At 44.7% G+C, this 19,475-nt stretch overlaps 1 protein-coding gene across 3 annotated transcripts in view; it reads right to left on the bottom strand.

The window, feature by feature from the left end:
* The window catches only part of COMMD7 (COMM domain containing 7), a 77,469-nt gene that overhangs the window by 24,395 nt on the left and 33,599 nt on the right, over positions 1-19,475 (bottom strand). For all 3 annotated transcript variants that reach the window (XM_063963485.1, XM_063963483.1, XM_063963486.1), the window contains exons 2-5: positions 11,004-11,057; positions 10,232-10,334; positions 1,140-1,196; positions 1,022-1,059 (exon numbers count right to left, since the gene is read on the bottom strand). In XM_063963485.1, the coding sequence (XP_063819555.1) occupies positions 1,022-1,059; positions 1,140-1,196; positions 10,232-10,334; positions 11,004-11,057 (252 nt within the window). The remainder of the gene's footprint in view (positions 1-1,021; positions 1,060-1,139; positions 1,197-10,231; positions 10,335-11,003; positions 11,058-19,475) is intronic.

Genomic DNA, 19,475 nt, shown 5'->3' with positions numbered 1-19,475 from the left:
GTCCCTGTCAGTCAATGTCTGTGTCCACTGCAGAGAAAAAATGGCGCTGGTGAGCTGCTGGATCCTCTCATAGTGAAGCCCCGCCCCTTCAATGGCGCGCCACCTTCCCACTTTTTTATAGTAAAAAAGGTAATTTGTGCTTAAAATGGAGACAGAACCGTTTTAAGGCTTTGTTTGCCAGTGTGGATACTGTGTACAGTGTACTGTGACGCAGTTGTGTACAGAGTCTGGAGACGCAATCCGCCCCGGTGAGAAGCCGTGCGTCTCAGTACCCTCATGCCGCCATAATGGCCGGCGACCCGCTAACCGGGATGCCGGCTTAGTACTCACCACTCTTCTTTCTTCTGGCTCTGTTAGGGGGTGGCGGCGTGCTGCAGGAATGTACGTGTGGGGCTTGCGAATAGTTCCCTCAGAAGCTAGTGTCCTGTCAGCGGGGAACGGGACCATTAACCCTTCAAGAGGTTGGCCCGTTCCCCCTCCACCCCCTAAGTCCGACGAAGCAGGCAGGCTGGAGCCATCCAGACCTGACTGAAAATAACAAACAGAAAACTCTTCAGAAGCTTCCATAAGCGTGACCAGCTCTTGCGGGCACATTTTTGAAAACAGAGTCTGGTAGGAGGGGCATAGAAGGAGGAGCCAGCCCACACTATCAAATTGTTAATGTGCCCATGGCTCCTAGTGGAACCATGGTACTAAATGGAACCCCAGTATTTTCTAGGACGTAAGAGAAAAGGGATAACAGGAAAGTAATTGCTTATTAGCAATTAGCCTCCTATAATACATTACATGGTCAAAAGTATCTGGGCCCCACTTCTAATTAGTGAGTTTATACCTTTTATTCGCATTCATTGCTAATCGTTGCATAACATCAAGCATACAGACATGCAAAACACTGCTTAAAAGTATTGGTAAAGAACAGGAACAGTATGATCAGCCTGTGCTTATCCTTCGTTTGGATGTAGTTCATCCATAGGTGACAAGTTCTAGCCTAGCTACATAATAAAGAAACATTTGTTCCCACCTCGTCTGCAAAACATCCAGCTTTTTCCTCGTCCAGCCCTGCAGGTTACACAACAAACAGATCAGGAAACTTGTCAGTGCAATGAAGATGAAGAGACGTCATGTAATAATATTCTCACCCAAGACAATCAAGTCAGCTTGCAGTTCCTTAGACTTCAAGTTCCTTTTCAATGCACCTTTAAGAACAGAGAAAATAAAATGGCATCACTTACTGTGTTCTTAATACAGACACCCAATTAAAAGAACAAAACAGGTTTAACCATACCTCTATTGCCATGTGTACGTTACTGTATGGTTATAAGTATCAGACCACTACAAGCTATAAATAGCTATTTACTTGAGCATTAATTAATAACTTTGGTCGAGCTGAGGGCCTATTTATCATGAAATGGTAAAGAAATGTAAAACGGAATGTATTAAAAGTGGAAAAATTCTTAAGCACCACCTATTGTTTGTCTCATTCAGAATTATTGACCCTTCAGCCAGAGACTATACATTACATTCTTCTGTACATAAGTCCCATTCCAGGATAGACATGATTCTTCTTAGCCGTGATTTTTCCTTTAAACATAAATCCGCCTTTATCCACCCTATGGTTTGGTCAGATCACTGCCCCATAACTGCTGACCTCATATCTCTCGCTTCCTGCCCTCCTCCCTTCTGCTTGGAGGATTAATGATTCTCTCCTTCATAATTCAGAGTTCTCTGATCAAATTAAAAATTGTCTAACTGAATATTTTCATTTTAATAATTCACCAGACATTTTTCCAATAACATTATGGGAAGCTCATAAGGCGGTCTTGCGAGGCCACCTTATCAGTATTGCCTCTAGGTTTAAGAAGTATAGGGAATCCCAATTTATCACCCTCACTTCTAAACTCCAGACGCTAGAAACGACAGCATAAGCTCTCCCCATATATTGAAAATCTTGAATTACTGAATAAGGCCAAATCAGAAGTCTCACTATTTCTGTCAGAACGCATTGCTAAAACACACCAGAGGTTGAAACAGACATTCTATGAAAATGGCTATAAAGCTGACAGATTGTTGGCATCTAGACTGAGGGCCTAATTCAGAGTTGATCGCAGCAGCAAATTTGTTAGCAGTTGGGCAAAACCATGTGCACTGCAGGGGGGGGGGGGGGGGGGAGGGGGGGGGAGATATAACATGTGCAGAGAGAGTTAGATTTGGGTGGGGTGTGTTCAAACTGAAATCTAAATTGCAGTGTAAAAATAAAGCAGACAGTATTTACCCTGCACAGAAACAAAATAGTCCACCCAAATCTAACTCTTTCTGCAAATGTTATATCTGTCCCCCCCTGCAGTGCACATGGTTTTGCCCAACTGCTAACAAATTTGTTGCTGCGATCAACTCTGAATTCCCCCCCCCCCGCCCTTAGAGCCCAACGATTATGGAACAATATATTAGCAGTAAAAACCACCTCAGGTGCTTTTAAAAAGTGATAATGGGGGTGCTGGGCCTGCTGACGCCATAATCTCAGTTTCTTAATCGGGCTCACCTTCCTAGTCTATCTGTACAAGTGTCTTCACAACTAAACCATGATATTCCTGAAGAGGAATATCCAAAGTCCTGAAAAACCAGAAACCATCTAAAGCCCCAGGACCGAATGGCTTTTCTGCCTCTTATTATAAAAAATGTGCTCCTATTTTGGTCTCACACCTTAGAACTACGTTCAATGCAGTACTACATGGCTGCCCATTCCCTAAAACTATGCTGGAAGCTAAAATTCTAGTAATCTACAAAGAGGGGAAAACCCCCATGATTGTGCCAGTTATAGGCCGATATCGCTATTAAACCTGGATGTTAAATTATATTCCAAGATTCTAGCCACACAGTTGAATATTGTTCTCCCTGGCCTGATCCATTATGACCAGGTGGGATTTATCCCTGGTCATCAGGCCAGGGACAAGACTAGAAGAGCGATAGATCTTATCCAAATACTTAACAGGAGGCAGTCTCCCTCTCTAATCCTATCCTTAGATGCTGAAAAAGCGTTTGACCGCATTTCATGGCAGGTTTTATTTAAAACTTTACGGGCGTTTGGCATAACTGCTGAATTCTTAACTGGTGTATCGGCTCTATATTCTTCTCCAATTGCAAGAGTCCTTACCAATGACATGCTCTCTGCCTCCTTTCTAAGAGCACAAGAGAAGGGGGCCCACTGTCACCCCTGGTGTTTGATATAGTCATTGAACCACTTGCTGCTATGATCAAACTTCTGATGAGTCCGGGAGGTGGAGGTGGGCGCCCAAGAGTTTAAAATCTCATTGTTTGCTGATGGCGTACTATTATCCCTCACCAATCCACACGGGATACGGTCATTAGGTCGACCACTATTGGTCAACATGCATTAGGTCGACATGGTCACTAGGTCATCCAGCATGTCCCTCCAATTCGATATTTTGAAAGTGTCATGTCAGCCGCATCGGGCACTGTATGGTTGTGTCAATCTCCCCTTCAGTGAATGCTGCCTGAGACGTGAGGAGACCACGTAAACCGTGGGACAAACCAAGTGAATTGCAACGGCAAGGGGAGGTGAAAGGTTCAGAACAGGTGTGGATTATTAAGGTCTACACTAAAAAGATCTACAGTCATTAGGTCGACCACTATTGATCGACATGCATTAAGTCGACGTGGTCACTAGGTCGACATGGAAAAAGGTCGATATGCATTTCTCACATTTTTTTTTTAAGAACTTATTCATACTTTACGATTTACGTGGACTACAATTGGGAATAGTAACCTGCCCGATGCGAGGGGACACTGTGCACTAATTGGGGTTCCCCGTCACTTTACGAAGAAAACGACACCCAAAAAAGTTAAAAAAAACTAATGTCAACCTTTTCCCATGTCGATCTCTACAAAAATACATACACCTGGCGCCACTCTCCTCAAAGAAATTAGCAGCTAGTCTCAGGGATTAAGTTCCAAATACCCCAAATTTAAAAGCAAAAAAAGAAGGAATGAGACAGCGCTTCTTACTTTGAAAAAGATTTTTTATATATATGAAACAATAAATTTCAATATCACATATAAATACCGGCCAGTATTATTTAAAAAACAGTTATGTATTTATATTATACAATCTAAAACAGCAAAAACCACTTGATACTTTATCGAGCTGCCAATTTCAATACTCTATTAGCTACAGTACAGCTATAGTTTTAACTTGCATAAATATTCATCTATCCTCTATGGTAGGCTTTTTCAACCAGTGTGCCGCGACCAGTTGCACGGTGTGCCGCGGAGCCAGAGCCGTTTCCTGCACCTTCAGAGTGAACTGTTGGCCCGGGCTTTTCTTAGAGGATCAGTTGTGCTCCGGCCATGACCTATGCCTTGAAGATGCGGCGGTGTGATATCATAGGTCACGGCAACAGTGTCTCACCAGCCAGCCCACCCGCCTGCATACACATCTTCCAGTTCCCGCCTGCATCCACAGATTTTCTTGCCCACCCACATACACACCTGCCTGACTGCCCCCTGCTCAGTATTCGCAGCACTCCACTATGAACAACCCCCGCCACTGAGGGAAAGGGAGAAGGACAGCTGACCGGTAGGGGCTAATATTTGTTATTTTATTTCTTCTGTGAGGAGCAATAGGATTTATGTGGGGAGAAATGTGATTGATTTATGTGTGAGCAACATGATTTATGTGGGGAGCAATGGGATTGATTTATGTGGGGATCAATAGGATTTATGTAGGGAGCAACATGATTTATGTGGGGAGCAATGTGATTGGCCTACACAGAAAAAAAACAATGTATGTGTGGATTTTTTTTTTTTACTGTGAGGGCCAATGTGTGTTTTCTGTTTTTTTCTGTGGGGAACTGATGGTGTGCCTTGGCAATTTTAAAATATTGTTCCGTGTGCCGCGAGTAAAAAAAGGTTGAAAATCACTGCTCTATGGAAACAGATTAACGGGTATAGTATCCAGTTTTAACTTGCATAAATAATCATCTATCCTCTATGGAGACAAATTAACAGGTATAATATCCAGATTGGAGTCCCACTGTGATTATTTCCAGCATAGTTCTTTTGGGTACAACATGCAAGTGTACCATTCAAATTCAACGGTATTAGGCAGTCCTGTAAGCATGCCAAAGGAATAGCAAGATATTATAGCGTGTTAGTAGAAAGCAGATCTTCCAAAGCAATAGCAAGATATTATAGCATGTTAGTAGAAGGCAGATCTTTTCAGCACTTTTTAGCCATGCACCAATTTAACTGGTAGTTAATGTGTAGCAGTTCTTTTAGGTGCACCATGCAAAGCAACAATTACCTCTGCCAGCAACTTCTCTCCCTTGGAGCCTTGCCTGTGCTCCAAGGCTGCTGTATGGAGTCCGTTCTGTTCCCCCTTTAGCACTGGGGTAATTGAATGAATGTGAGCCGGCCGGCTTTCAGACAATGCTGCAGGAGTGCTTTTCTCTCCCAAGGTGTTCTGCTCGTGACAAACGCGTTTCTCCGCCTCCTCATTAGCATCGGCGGAGGAAGCCGCTGATGCTAATGAGGAGGCGGAGAAACGTGTTTATAATAATACTGGCCGGTATTTATATCTGATATTGAAATTTATTGTGTTTCATATATATAAAAAATCTTTTTCAAAGTAAGAAGCGCTGTCTCATTCCTTCTTTTTTCCCATGTCGACCTTATGACCATGTCGACCAATAGCTGTCGACCTAATGACCCCTACCTCACACTGGATACTGTCATTAGTTCAAGCACACTTAGGTCCACACCTCCCTCGCTGCCCTTTCTGACATTATAAATTAATATAAATGAATATGGAGATCTCTCTGGCTATAAAATCAGAAGCTATGCTTTTACATGCCTCTCATTAGCTGAAGTCCTCGCTACACTCTTCTTATCACTTTAATTGGCATGATCGTAGGATTAAATACTTAGGGGTCTATATAAGTTCCCACTATGATTACTTATATATGGAAAACTTTCCTCGCCTCTTAAATAAAATTAAACGTGATCTTAAATTGTGGAAGTCTTATATTATTTCTTGGTTAGGAGGGATCACGGCTATTAAAATTAACTTGATGCCCCAACTTCTATAACTTTTTCAAACTATACCAGTCCCAGATAAAGTTCTTAACCACTTGCCTGGCATGGTCGCATCAGATGCGACCATACCTGCAAGTGCTCTATCTGACCTGGTCACACAGGATGCGACCAGTCAGATAAACTGTGTTAGCAGTGGCAGGGAGGGGAAATTTCCCTCCGCTGCTGCTCTGCCTCCCTGCTCACTACTGATTGCCCTTGCTGCCGATCACTGATCGGTCAGCACGGCAGGATCCCCCCCCCTCCAGCAGCTGCAGACAATGGCAGCCGTTGGGGAGTGTAAACTAACCCTCCAAAGCCACCCCCAGACCTCCCCCCTTTATACCTGGAGGCTGTCCCGGCTTTCAAAATGAAAGATACGATGTTCCCCGATCGATGTTTCGATGTTTGGGGGGAAAATATGTAAAAAAAATAATATATATATATATATATATATATTTATTTATTTTTTTACTAAAATCATTTTGGATAGGGTTAAATTCATGTTCTTTACCTAATTCACTCATAAAAAAAACCCGACAATATCGGAGCGGATTTTGGAAAAATAAATAGTCAGTGGTTAAAGATATTCAAGCCTCTTTTGCGAGATTTGTATGGAACGACAAACCTCCAAGACTAGCGTTTAGTATACTTAAACTTCCTAGATCGGGGGGTGGGAGAGGTCTACCTGATATTATTTAGCTAGCCATTTAAGTCAGACAGCTGCCTCATTCACACCACTTGGATCTATTGCTTGGATAGATCTGGAGACATATTCATTGGGTGTCCATACTTTGGCCTCTCTGTGGGAACTTGATAAGGCTTATAAAAACTCTTTGACTAACCTCCTTCCCTCTCTTAAATTTAATCTTTCACTCTGGGACAACTCGTGCACCAGATATAAATTGTCATCTTCTCCCTCCTGCTTACCCCACTTTGGGACAACCCAGCTTTTCCCTCTAGAGTCTCTCCCTTACAATTCAACCTATGGTACAAAGCAGGTATCCGTTTGGTGTCTGACCTTTGCTCTCAGGGGTCGTGTGCAACCCTAGACGTGATTAAAAGCAAATTCCCATCGTGAGCGCCTCTTTTATTGAATACTTCCAGATCCGCCATTTCCTCCTGTCTCTTCCTCAAGCGGAGACCCGAAGGGCTCTTACTCCCTTTAAGCATATATGTATAAGGAATCCTCTCAGTAGAGGTATGATTTCCCACATATATTCATTGCTGATTGAGGTAACCACTGCCTTGCAGGTCCGCCATGAGATGGAGTGGGAGAAAAACCTAGGCCCCCTCAAGATGACTCTTGTTGGGAGGTGGTGAGGGAGGGGATTGCTAAAAGTTCAATCTCCACTGAAATCAAGGAAACGTCCCATAAGCTTTTTTTTTTTTTTTATAGGTGGTACTATACCCCTGATAAAATATTTCACTCCTCTACTCCGGTCTGTTGGCGGAACTGTGGTCAGAGGGGAACCCTCTTTCATATCTGATGGACATGACCCCATATTGTTCCTTTTTGTTTCGACATGTTGAAATCCCTCTCAGGTCTTTAGCTATCTTTGAAACCATTGGGGATTCTTGCTAGCTCGTCCTTTCCAAGATATAGAGCCGCCCCTAAATAAACTTTTCTCCCATATCTTAGCCGCTGCAAAATCCCTAATTTCTAGAAGCTAGAAATCCCCTACAGCTCCTACTATTTCTGCCCTGAACAACTATATTGGGTTTAATTGCAAATATGGAAAAGATCACCTATTACCTACATGACTGTCCCCATAAATTTGATTTTGTGTGTGGTCCCTGGCTGCTACCTACAGCTCAACACCCTAAGCAATAAACAAATTGAGGTGATGCAAATCTTCTTCTGCCTTTGACAGGCCACTCCTCGCAGGAGTCTATTCACTAGCTGCTTAAAGTTTCTACTCAGTAATCTCCATTAAGACACTATTTTGTCTTCTCCCATTTATTCTACTCCAGGTTGACCCCCCCTCCTTCTCATCTCTTTTTTTTCCCCTTCCCTCTTTAGCCTCTTTTCCCTTCCTCAGTCAGTCTTTCCTATACTTTTTTCCTCCCCCTTCTTTTCTTTTTTACTCTATCTTTTCAAAACGTCTTTCTACCTAGTTTTATGTAAAAAGGAGAGCCTTGTATTTAACTATTATTTTATGTATTGTACCAAATGTCTTTCTTTGAATAAATAGTTAAAAAAAAAAAAAAAAAAAATGGAAAAATTACTTACAAATCAAGTGAAATAAATATCTGACCACTGAAAAAATTTTTTTATTTTTTTCAACATTGTGAAATTCACATTTTAGTGGTGTTCAACTCATTTTCCCCCCCAACTTATCAATAAATGTTCAACACATTTTTTATTATCATTATTATTATTATTATCATCATCATCATCATCACCACCATTTATTTATATAGGGGGTGATTCAGACCTGATCGCTGCTGTGCGTTTTCGCACAGAGGGTGATCAGGTCCTAACTGCGCATGTGTATGCACCACAATGTGCACACGCGTCGGACAACGGCATTGCCGGTCAGCGACGGGATGGTGTGAAAAATCCGATCACGTGCGTTCGCAAGGTAATTGACAGGAAGAGGCCATTTGTGGGTGGCAACTCAGCGTTTTCAGGGCGTGTCCAGAAAAATGCAGGCGTGTCCCCTCTGGTGGCGACGACTATTCGAACGCAGGACACCAAAGTGTGCAGCCCAGCGATCAGGTTTGAATCACCCCATAGCGCACATATATTCCGCAGTGCTTTACAGAGAACACTATGGGCATTCACATCAGTCTCTGCTCCAGTGGAGCTTACAATCTATATTCCCTTCCACATGCAGACACATACGCACTAGGGTTAATTTTGTTTGGAGCCAATTAACCTACCAGTATATTTTTGGATTGTGAAAGGAATCTGGAGCACCCGGAGGAAACCCACGCAAGTACGGGGAGAATATACAAACGCCATACAGTTAGGGCCATGGTGTGAATCGAACCCATGACCGTACTGCCCACAAAAACCTGTACGCTTCTGTGCACCCGGCCCCACAGTGTCCACTAAGTGTAGTAAATGTCTTTCAATGTAGTAAAACTGTATCATGGAGCCTGGTTCAGAGATGGACACTAGTTGCATTGCTGCTCCATCTTTTGTTCTGTGTTCATCTATTATGGATTAATATATTCTGGGAAACCCATCATTGATCTCTGAGGTAACTTCTAATATCCATATTCATTTAAAATAAGAAGTTCATTATCCAATACATTTACACTTTTTCACTGTAGATAATGATACTAGATATCACTGTTTATACAGTTTTATACCATATAGTACCATCACTTTATATAAAAAGCGTACTTGTTGAAATATACTCTCTAATATTTTATTGCTAATACATTGCACACTATGGGCCTAATTCAGTAAGGATAGCAAATACTGCTATTAAGCAAGGCCGCCCAGCATGCTGACCACCGCCTCCTTCCCCCACCTTCAACAAGCAGAAATTGCGATCATATCACAATGTCTGCTTCTTAGCAGAAACAGAGGAAGGCTCCTGCCGGCGCACCTTAGCTGCTCCTGCAGTAGTCCCGCTGCCACGTTCTTGAGTGCGGCGGCTGCGTGTGACGTCACGCAGCCGCTGTGATCACGCCCCCATTTGGCCGCCTCCGCCCCGTTTGCGCCGCACCGCTCTGTCTCCTCCCTGGAAAACGGAGCGATGCCCACCCAGCAAACACCTCTGCCTGATTGACAGGCAGAGGCGATCGCATTTTCAGCGGCATCCCCGCAGAAAGTGCGGGCGCATGCACAGGACTGGCGCTGTGCATGCACCCCCGGGCCGATTGTAAAAGTTTCGGTTGGATTGCGATTTGCGATCCAACCTGAATTAGGCCCTATATTACTACTATGTATAACTGTTTTACTATTTTTAAAGTATGGTGCTTGGGTTTATTGCTACTACATGTTTTCACAGGTATTTATAAGTACAATGCTGACAATCCACTATATTCTGTGTGATGTTAAAAAACAATGACTGTTTCAAGTCAACCTCCTGTCAGCCATACTGAGGGATAGGTTGCATTACACCAACTTAACCCCTGGTCAGTGCAGAACTTATTGCCAAGATGTCATGTTTGGTTGTATTCTCACCATTCAGAACAAGCAGGACACTCCTCACTATGTTTTTCAAAGGACCCAAGCTGATCCCATTATCTTTGACAAAGTCTTCCAGCTGAATAGTGAACTGATCTACCTGCAGGAAAATGGAAATAGATGAGCATTTCAATATGGCTGGACAAACCTAGCGTTCTCTCCAATAATGCTGGCCATACCCGTAATAACATTAGGACTACCATTTTGTAGTATAAGACATATCAGATAATTACAATGGACATGAGGGCATAGTGAGGAAATAACAGGAGCATAGGAACATGCAAAATTGGTCTAGAACACAGGTTCTCAAACTCGGTCCTCAGGACCCCACACAGTGCATGTTTTGCAGGTCTCACAGAATCGCAAGTGAAATAATTAGCTCCACCTGTGGACCTTTTAAAATGTGTCAGTGAGTAATTAATACACCTGTGCACCTGCTGGGTTACCTGCAAAACATGCACTGTGTGGGGTCCTGAGGACCGAGTTTGAGAACCACTGGTCTAGAATAATGAAGGTGTTGCTAGCAGGCTTAGTAACATGCTTATAAAAGCTATATAGAATTCTGCAACATTAATATATTAATTAATCCTTTGCTTAGTGTTAATATTGGATACGTATAAAGAAGACTTTTTAAATAAGAGACTACACTAACATAAAAGTTCAAGCATAACCCACCAAAGGCATCATATAAGCTACTACCCCTAACCCATTATTTGGGAAACCTGAGCGGTGGCTTTCAGGTGTACATTGGGACTCATCCCTGAATTACCTCTTTTTGTTCTTTTAGAAAGGAAAAAATCACTTTACATAGCCGGGAAACTTGCTGTGGAAGAGAATACAACAGTTAGATAATGGAGTAGAGTACATTACAAGCAGAATAAAAGGACTGATATTTTAGATATTTTGTTATATCCCTTTATCTTTGAACTACATCAATCAGCTATTGTCTCATTAGTTGCTGTGTTTTCGTACAAACTGTCCATCTAACGCCAGTATTCGTAAATGAGCTGTCATTTAAATATGCCATTCTATGGAAACATTAGTGTGGTAAAGTCATCTTGAAAGATATTTAAGATACGGCACCCTTATAGGAAATAATGGACAAAGATACTTAAGTACAGTTAAGTGGATTTACACTTTTTCAATGTATTACTGTAATATAACCTTCTCTCGTGAGATCACATCCAATGTGGTTCCTTTATATTGTTTCTTAGGAGGGACATGTACTAAGCAGGGATAAAAGGGGAGAAGTGAGTCAGTGGAGAAGCTGCCCATGGCAACCAATCAGCTGCTCTGTATTCTTTTATAGTATGCAAGTTGTAAATGTTACGCCAATGCTGATTGGTTGCTATGGGCAACTTCTCCACTGGCTCACTTCTCTACTTTTATCACTACTTAGTAAATAGACCCCTTAGCCTTTTATTCAACTGACAAACGTCTTGTGATTCTGTAGGCATCAATTAATTACCTGCCATTGTCTTCATCATCAACAGTCTCTGACTGTCATATGGCTCCATCACATCTGCTATTGTTACTAGTTCTCTGTTCATTTCACTTGTCCTATTGTATCTTATGTCAGTGGTTCCCAAACGGTTTTCCGTGGCACCCTGAGGTTCCTCAGGACACTTGCAGAGGTGTCTCGGGTTGTTGGTCCAGGACCAATTCAAATTATTTATGGTCAATGTAAAAAAACAGTGCTGTGGCTTCCAATCATAAAATATGTGGACAAGCAGAAGTGAATTTTGTCCCTCACCACATAACTAAACCTAAGGATGACATTTAAACACAACTCACTTAATATAATATTTTTTCTAAACATCTCAATTACTAACTTTTGGCCTGTGGGTGTATGAAAAAAATTCTGATACTCCAGTGCACCGGGATTCAAAGAAGTTTGGGAACCACCGTCTTATGTCATTTTCCTGTTCCATAACTCAACCACCTGCTATCGGCTTCTGTCTCTACTGCTTCTCCTATATCAACTCTGTGTGAAAGTCACTTGTCTCCATTAAATTTCTGCTACTGTCAGTTACTTGTATCTATAGATGCCCAAATAATTCAAACCAGTTAGAAATGATAATTGGTCTACAAATTATAGAAGGGGAAAAGCGATAGTAATATCAATTGTGAGTCAGTGAATAGGTGGCCATTTAATATATGACAATGGGGGTAATTCCAAGTTGATCGCAGCAGGAATTTGGTTAGCAGTTGGGCAAACCAATGTGCACAGCAGGGGAGGCAGATATAACATGTGCAGAGAGAGTTAGATTTGGGTGTGGTGTGTTCAATCTGCAATCTAAATTGCAGTGTAAAAATAAAGCAGCCAGTATTTACCCTGCACAGAAAATAAGATTTTACTCACCGGTAAATCTATTTCTCGTAGTCCGTAGTGGATGCTGGGGACTCCGTAAGGACCATGGGGGGAATAGACGGGCTCCGCAGGAGACTGGGCACTCTAAGAAAGATTGAGTACTACTGGTGTGCACTGGCTCCTCCCTCTATGCCCCTCCTCCAGACCTCAGTTAAGGAAACTGTGCCCGGAAGAGCTGACATTACAAGAAAGGATTTTGGAAGCCAGGGTAAGACTCATACCAGCCACACCAATCACACCGTATAACTTGTGATAAACTTACCCAGTCAACAGTATGAACAACAACAGAGCATCAAACAATGGATGCCAACATAACATAACCCTTTATTAAGCAATAACTATATACACGTATTGCAGAAAGTCCGCACTTGGGACGGGCGCCCAGCATCCACTACGGACTACGAGAAATAGATTTACCGGTGAGTAAAATCTTATTTTCTCTGACGTCCTAGTGGATGCTGGGGACTCCGTAAGGACCATGGGGATTATACCAAAGCTCCCAAACGGGCGGGAGAGTGCGGATGACTCTGCAGCACCGAATGGGCAAACACAAGGTCCTCCTCAGCCAGGGTATCAAACTTGTAGAACTTAGCAAATGTGTTTGAACCCGACCAAGTAGCTGCTCGGCAAAGCTGTAATGCCGAGACCCCTCGGGCAGCCGCCCAAGAAGAGCCCACTTTCCTTGTGGAATGGGCTTTTACTGATTTAGGATGCGGCAGTCCAGCCGCAGAATGAGCCTGCTGAATCGTGTTACAGATCCAGCGAGCAATGGTTTGCTTTGAAGCAGGAACACCCAGCTTGTTGGATGCATACAGGATAAACAGCGAGTCAGTTTTCCTGACTCCAGCCGTCCTGGCTACATAGATCTTCAAAGCCCTGACTACATTCAAGCAACTTGGAATCCTCCAAGTCAAGAGTAGCAGCAGGCACCACAATAGGTTGGTTCAAATGAAAAGAGCATACCACCTTCGGTAGAAATTGCGGACGAGTCCGTAATTCTGCCCTGTCCATATGGAAAACCAGATGGGGGCTTTTACATGACAAAGCCGCCAATTCTGACACATGCCTAGCCGAAGCTAAGGCCAATAGCATGACCACCTTCCACGTGAGATACTTTAGCTCCACGGTCTTAAGTGGCTCAAACCAGTGGGATTTCAGGAAACCCAACACCACGTTGAGATCCCAAGGTGCCACTGGTGGCACAAAAGGGGGCTGAATATGCAGCACTCCCTTAACAAATGTCTGAACTTCAGTAAGAGAAGCCAGTTCCTTTTGAAAGAAAATGGATAGGGCCGAAATCTGGACCTTTATGGACCCCAACTTCAAGCCCATAGTCACTCCAGACTGTAGGAAGTGCAGGAACCGGCCCAGCTGGAATTCCTCTGTAGGGGCCTTCCTGGCCTCACACCAAGCAACATATTTTCGCCATATACGGTGATAGTGTTTTGCTGTCACGTCCTTCCTAGCCTTTATCAGCGTAGGAATAACTTCATCCGGAATGCCTTTTTCCGCTAGGATCCTGCGTTCAACTGCCATGCCGTCAAGCGCAGCCGCGGTAAGTCTTGGAACAGACAGGGCCCCTGTTGCAACAAGTCCTGTCTGAGAGGCAGAGGCCATGGGTCCTCTGTGAGCATTTCTTGCAGTTCCGGGTACCAAGTCCTTCTTGGCCAATCCGGAACAATGAGTATTGTTCTCACTCCTCTTTTTCTTACGATTCTCAGCACCTTGGGTATGAGAGGAAGAGGAGGAAACACATAGACCAACTGGAACACCCACGGTGTTACTAGTGCGTCCACAGCTATCGCCTGAGGGTCTCTTGACCTGGCGCAATACCTTTGTAGCTTTTTGTTGAGACGGGATGCCATCATGTCCACCTGGGGCAGTTCCCATCGATTTGTAATCTGAGTGAAGACTTCGTGATGAAGTCCCCACTCTCCCGGGTGGAGGTCGTGCCTGCTGAGGAAGTCTGCTTCCCAGTTGTCCACTCCCGGAATGAACACTGCTGACAGTGCTTGCACGTGATTCTCCGCCCAACGAAGGATCCTGGTGGCTTCCGCCATTGCCACTCTGCTTCTTGTGCCGCCCTGGCGTTTCACATGAGCCACTGCGGTGATGTTGTCTGACTGAATCAGCACCGGTTGGTTGCGAAGCAGAGGCTCCGCTTGACTCAGGGCGTTGTATATGGCCCTTAGTTCCAGGATATTGATGTGCAGACAAGCCTCCTGACTTGACCACAACCCTTGGAAGTTTCTTCCCTGAGTGACTGCCCCACATACTCGGAGGCTCGCATCCGTGGTCACCAGGATCCAGTCCTGTATGCCGAACCTGCGGCCCTCGAGAAGGTGAGCACTCTGCAGCCACCACAGAAGAGACACCCTGGCCCTCGGGCTCAGGGTGATCAGCCGATGCATCTGAAGATGCGATCCGGACCACTTGTCCAACAGATCCCACTGAAAGATCCTCGCATGGAACCTGCCGAAGGGAATGGCTTCGTACGATGCCACCATCTTTCCCAGGACTTGCGTGCAGTGATGCACCAACACCTGTTTCGGTTTTAAGAGGTCTCTGACTAGAGTCACGAGCTCCTGAGCCTTCTCCGCCGGGAGAAACACCTTCTTCTGGTCTGTGTCCAGAATCATGCCCAGAAAGGGCAGACGCGTCGTAGGAATCAGCTGCGACTTTGGGATATTCAGAATCCAGCCATGCTGCTGCAACACTTCCTGAGAGTGTGCTACGCTGATCAGCAACTGCTCTCTGGACCTCGCCTTTATGAGGAGATCTTCCAAGTATGGGATAACTGTGACTCCTTGCTTTCTCAGGATCACTATCATTTCTGCCATTACCTTGGTAAATATTCTCGGTGCCGTGGAGAGCCCAAACGGCAACGTCTGGAATTGGTAATGACAGTCCTGTACCACAAATCTGAGGTACTCCTGATGAGGTGGATAAATGGGGACATGCAAGTAAGCATCCTTGATGTCCAGAGACACCATAAAATCCCCCTCTTCCAGGCTTGCAATGACCGCTCTGAGCGATTCCATTTTGAACTTGAATCTTTTCAGATAAATGTTCAGGGACTTTAAATTCAATATGGGTCTGACCGAACCGTCCGGTTTCGGTACCACAAACATTGTGGAATAGTATCCCCTTCCCTGTTGAAGGAGGGGAACCTTTACCCCCACCTGCTGGAGATATAACTTGTGAATTGCCTCTAACACTACTTCCCTTTCCATGGGGGAAGCTGGCAGGGCCGATTTGAGGTAACGGTGAGGGGGCATCACTTCGAATTCCAGCTTGTATCCATAGGCGTGCGCAGCTAATTTTATTAGGGGGTGCACCGCAGGAGGGGCGTGTCTAGCACCACCTTTTGGGCGTGTCTAGCACCGCCTTTTGGGCGTGTCTAGCACCGCCCAGGGACATGTCTAGCACTATTTTACATTCTCTCAGTAAAATCACATGGCTTAATTTAATTTCTCCCTAGTTCCTAATAATAAAGTAGATATAATACACTCCAGAGAAATAAAAATAAGAATTTACTTACCGATAATTCTATTTCTCGTAGTCCGTAGTGGATGCTGGGGACTCCGTCAGGACCATGGGGAATAGCGGCTCCGCAGGAGACAGGGCACAAAAGCAAGCTTTTAGGATCACATGGTGTGTACTGGCTCCTCCCCCTATGACCCTCCTCCAAGCCTCAGTTAGGTACTGTGCCCGGACGAGCGTACACAATAAGGAAGGATCTTGAATCCCGGGTAAGACTCATACCAGCCACACCGTACAACTTGTGATCTGAACCCAGTTAACAGTATGATAACAAAGAAGTAGCCTCTTAAAAAAAAGATGGCTCACAACAATAATAACCCGATTTTTGTAACAATAACTATGTACAAGTAATGCAGACAATCCGCACTTGGGATGGGCGCCCAGCATCCACTACGGACTACGAGAAATAGAATTATCGGTAAGTAAATTCTTATTTTCTCGAACGTCCTAGTGGATGCTGGGGACTCCGTCAGGACCATGGGGATTATACCAAAGCTCCCAAACGGGCGGGAGAGTGCGGATGACTCTGCAGCACCGAATGAGAGAACTCCAAGTCCTCTTTAGCCAGAGTATCAAATTTGTAAAATTTTACAAACGTGTTCTCCCCTGACCACGTAGCTGCTCGGCAAAGTTGTAATGCCGAGACCCCTCGGGCAGCCGCCCAAGATGAGCCCACCTTCCTTGTGGAGTGGGCTTTTACAGTTTTAGGCTGTGGCAGGCCTGCCACAGAATGTGCAAGTTGAATTGTGCTACAGATCCAACGAGCAATCGTCTGCTTAGACGCAGGAGCACCCATCTTGTTGGGTGCATACAAGATAAACAACGAGTCAGATTTTCTGACTCCAGCTGTCCTTGAAATATATATTTTCAATGCTCTGACAACGTCCAGTAACTTGGAGTCCTCCAAGTCGCTAGTAGCCGCAGGCACCACAATAGGCTGGTTCAAGTGAAAAGCCGAAACCACCTTAGGGAGAAAATGAGGACGTGTCCGCAGTTCTGCCCTGTCCGAATGGAAAATCAGATATGGGCTTTTGTACGATAAAGCCGCCAACTCTGAAACTCTCCTGGCTGAAGCCAGGGCCAATAGCATGGTTACTTTCCATGTAAGATACTTCAAATCTACCGATTTGAGAGGCTCAAACCAATGAGATTTGAGAAATTCCAAAACTACGTTTAGATCCCACGTGCCACTGGAGGCACAATTGGGGGTTGTATATGTAGTACACCCTTGACAAAAGTTTGTACTTCAGGCACTGAAGCCAATTCTTTCTGGAAGAAGATTGATAAGGCCGAAATTTGAACTTTAATAGACCCCAATTTGAGGCCCATAGACAATCCTGCCTGCAGGAAATGTAGGAATCGACCCAATTGAAATTCTTCCATTGGGGCCTTCTTGGCCTCACACCACGCAACATATTTTCTCCAAATGCGGTGATAATGTTGTGCGGTCACTTCCTTCCTAGCTTTAATCAAGGTAGGAATAACTTCCTCTGGAATGCCCTTTTCTTTTAGAATCCGGCGTTCAACCGCCATGCCGTCAAACGCAGTCGCGGTAAGTCTTGGAACATACAAGGTCCCTGCTGAAGCAGATCCCTTCTTAGAGGTAGAGGCCACGGATCTTCCGTGAGCATCTCTTGAAGTTCCGGATACCAAGTTCTTCTTGGCCAATCCGGAGCCACTAGTATTGTTCTTACTCCCCTTTTCCGTATAATTCTCAGTACCTTTGGTATGAGAGGCAGAGGAGGAAACACATACACTGACTGGTACACCCACGGTGTTACCAGAGCGTCCACAGCTATTGCCTGAGGGTCTCTTGACCTGGCGCAATATCTGTCCAGTTTTTTGTTGAGGCGAGACGCCATCATGTCCACCTTTGGTTTTTCCCAATGGTTCACAATCATGTGGAAAACTTCCGGATGAAGTCCCCACTCTCCCGGGTGAAGGTCGTGTCTGCTGAGGAAGTCTGCTTCCCAGTTGTCCACTCCCGGGATGAACACTGCTGACAGTGCTATGACATGATTTTCCGCCCAGCGAAGAATCCTTGCAGCTTCTGTCATTGCTCTTCTGCTTCTCGTGCCGCCTTGTCTGTTTACGTGGGCGACTGCCGTGATGTTGTTCCGACTGGATCAACACCGGCTGACCCTGAAGCAGCGGTTTCGCCAAGCTTAGAGCATTGTAGATCGCTTTTAGCTCTAGTATATTTATGTGAAGAGACGTCTCCAGGTTTGACCATACACCCTGGAAGTTTCTTCCCTGTGTGACTGCTCCCCAGCCCTGTAGGCTGGCATCCGTAGTCACCAGGACCCAGTCCTGTATGCCGAACCTGCGGCCCTCTAACAGATGGGCACTCTGCAACCACCACAGGAGAGACAACCTTGTCCTTGGTGACAGTGTTATCCGCTGATGCATGTGCAGATGCGATCCGGACCATTTGTCCAGCAGATCCCACTGAAATATTCGTGCATGGAATCTGCCGAATGGAATTGCTTCGTAAGAAGCCACCATCTTTCCCAGGACTCTTGTGCATTGATGTACTGACACATTTCCTGGTTTTAGGAGGTTCCTGACAAGTTCGGATAACTCCCTTGCTTTCTCCTCCGGGAGAAACACCTTTTTCTGAACCGTGTCCAGAATCATTCCCAGGAACAGCTGACGTGTTGTCGGGGACAATTGAGATTTTGGAAGATTCAGAATCCACCCGTGTTGTTGAAGCACTACTTGGGTTAGTGCTACACCGACTTCCAGCTGTTCTCTGGACTTTGCCCTTATCAGGAGATCGTCCAAGTAAGGGATAATTAATACGCCTTTTCTTCGTAGAAGAACCATCATTTCGGTCATTACCTTGGTAAAGACCCGAGGTGCCGTGGACAAACCAAACGGCAGCGTTTGAAACTGATAATGACAGTCTTGTATCACGAACCTGAGATACCCTTGGTGTGAGGGGTAAATTGGGACATGCAGATAAGCATCTTTTATGTCCAGGGACACCATGAAGTCCCCTTCTTCCAGATTCGCTATCACTGCTCTTAGTGACTCCATCTTGAACTTGAATTTCTGTATGCACAGGTTCAAGGATTTCAGATTTAGAATAGGTCTTACCGAACCGTCCGGCTTCGGTACCACAAATAGTGTGGAATAATACCCCTTTCCCTGTTGTAGGAGGGGTACCTTGACTATCACCTGCTGAGAATACAGCTTGTGAATGGCTTCCAATACCGTCGCCCTTTCTGAGGGAGACGTTGGTAAAGCAGACTTTAGGAAACGGCGAGGGGGAGATCTTTCGAATTCCAACATGTAACCCTGAGATACTATCTGCAGGATCCACGG

The sequence above is a fragment of the Pseudophryne corroboree genome, chromosome 3, assembly GCF_028390025.1.
Source record: "Pseudophryne corroboree isolate aPseCor3 chromosome 3, aPseCor3.hap2, whole genome shotgun sequence".
Classification (NCBI taxonomy): domain Eukaryota; kingdom Metazoa; phylum Chordata; class Amphibia; order Anura; family Myobatrachidae; genus Pseudophryne; species Pseudophryne corroboree.
The sequence above is the reverse complement of the archived record's forward strand: the minus strand, read 5'-3'. Positions and strand labels throughout refer to the sequence as shown.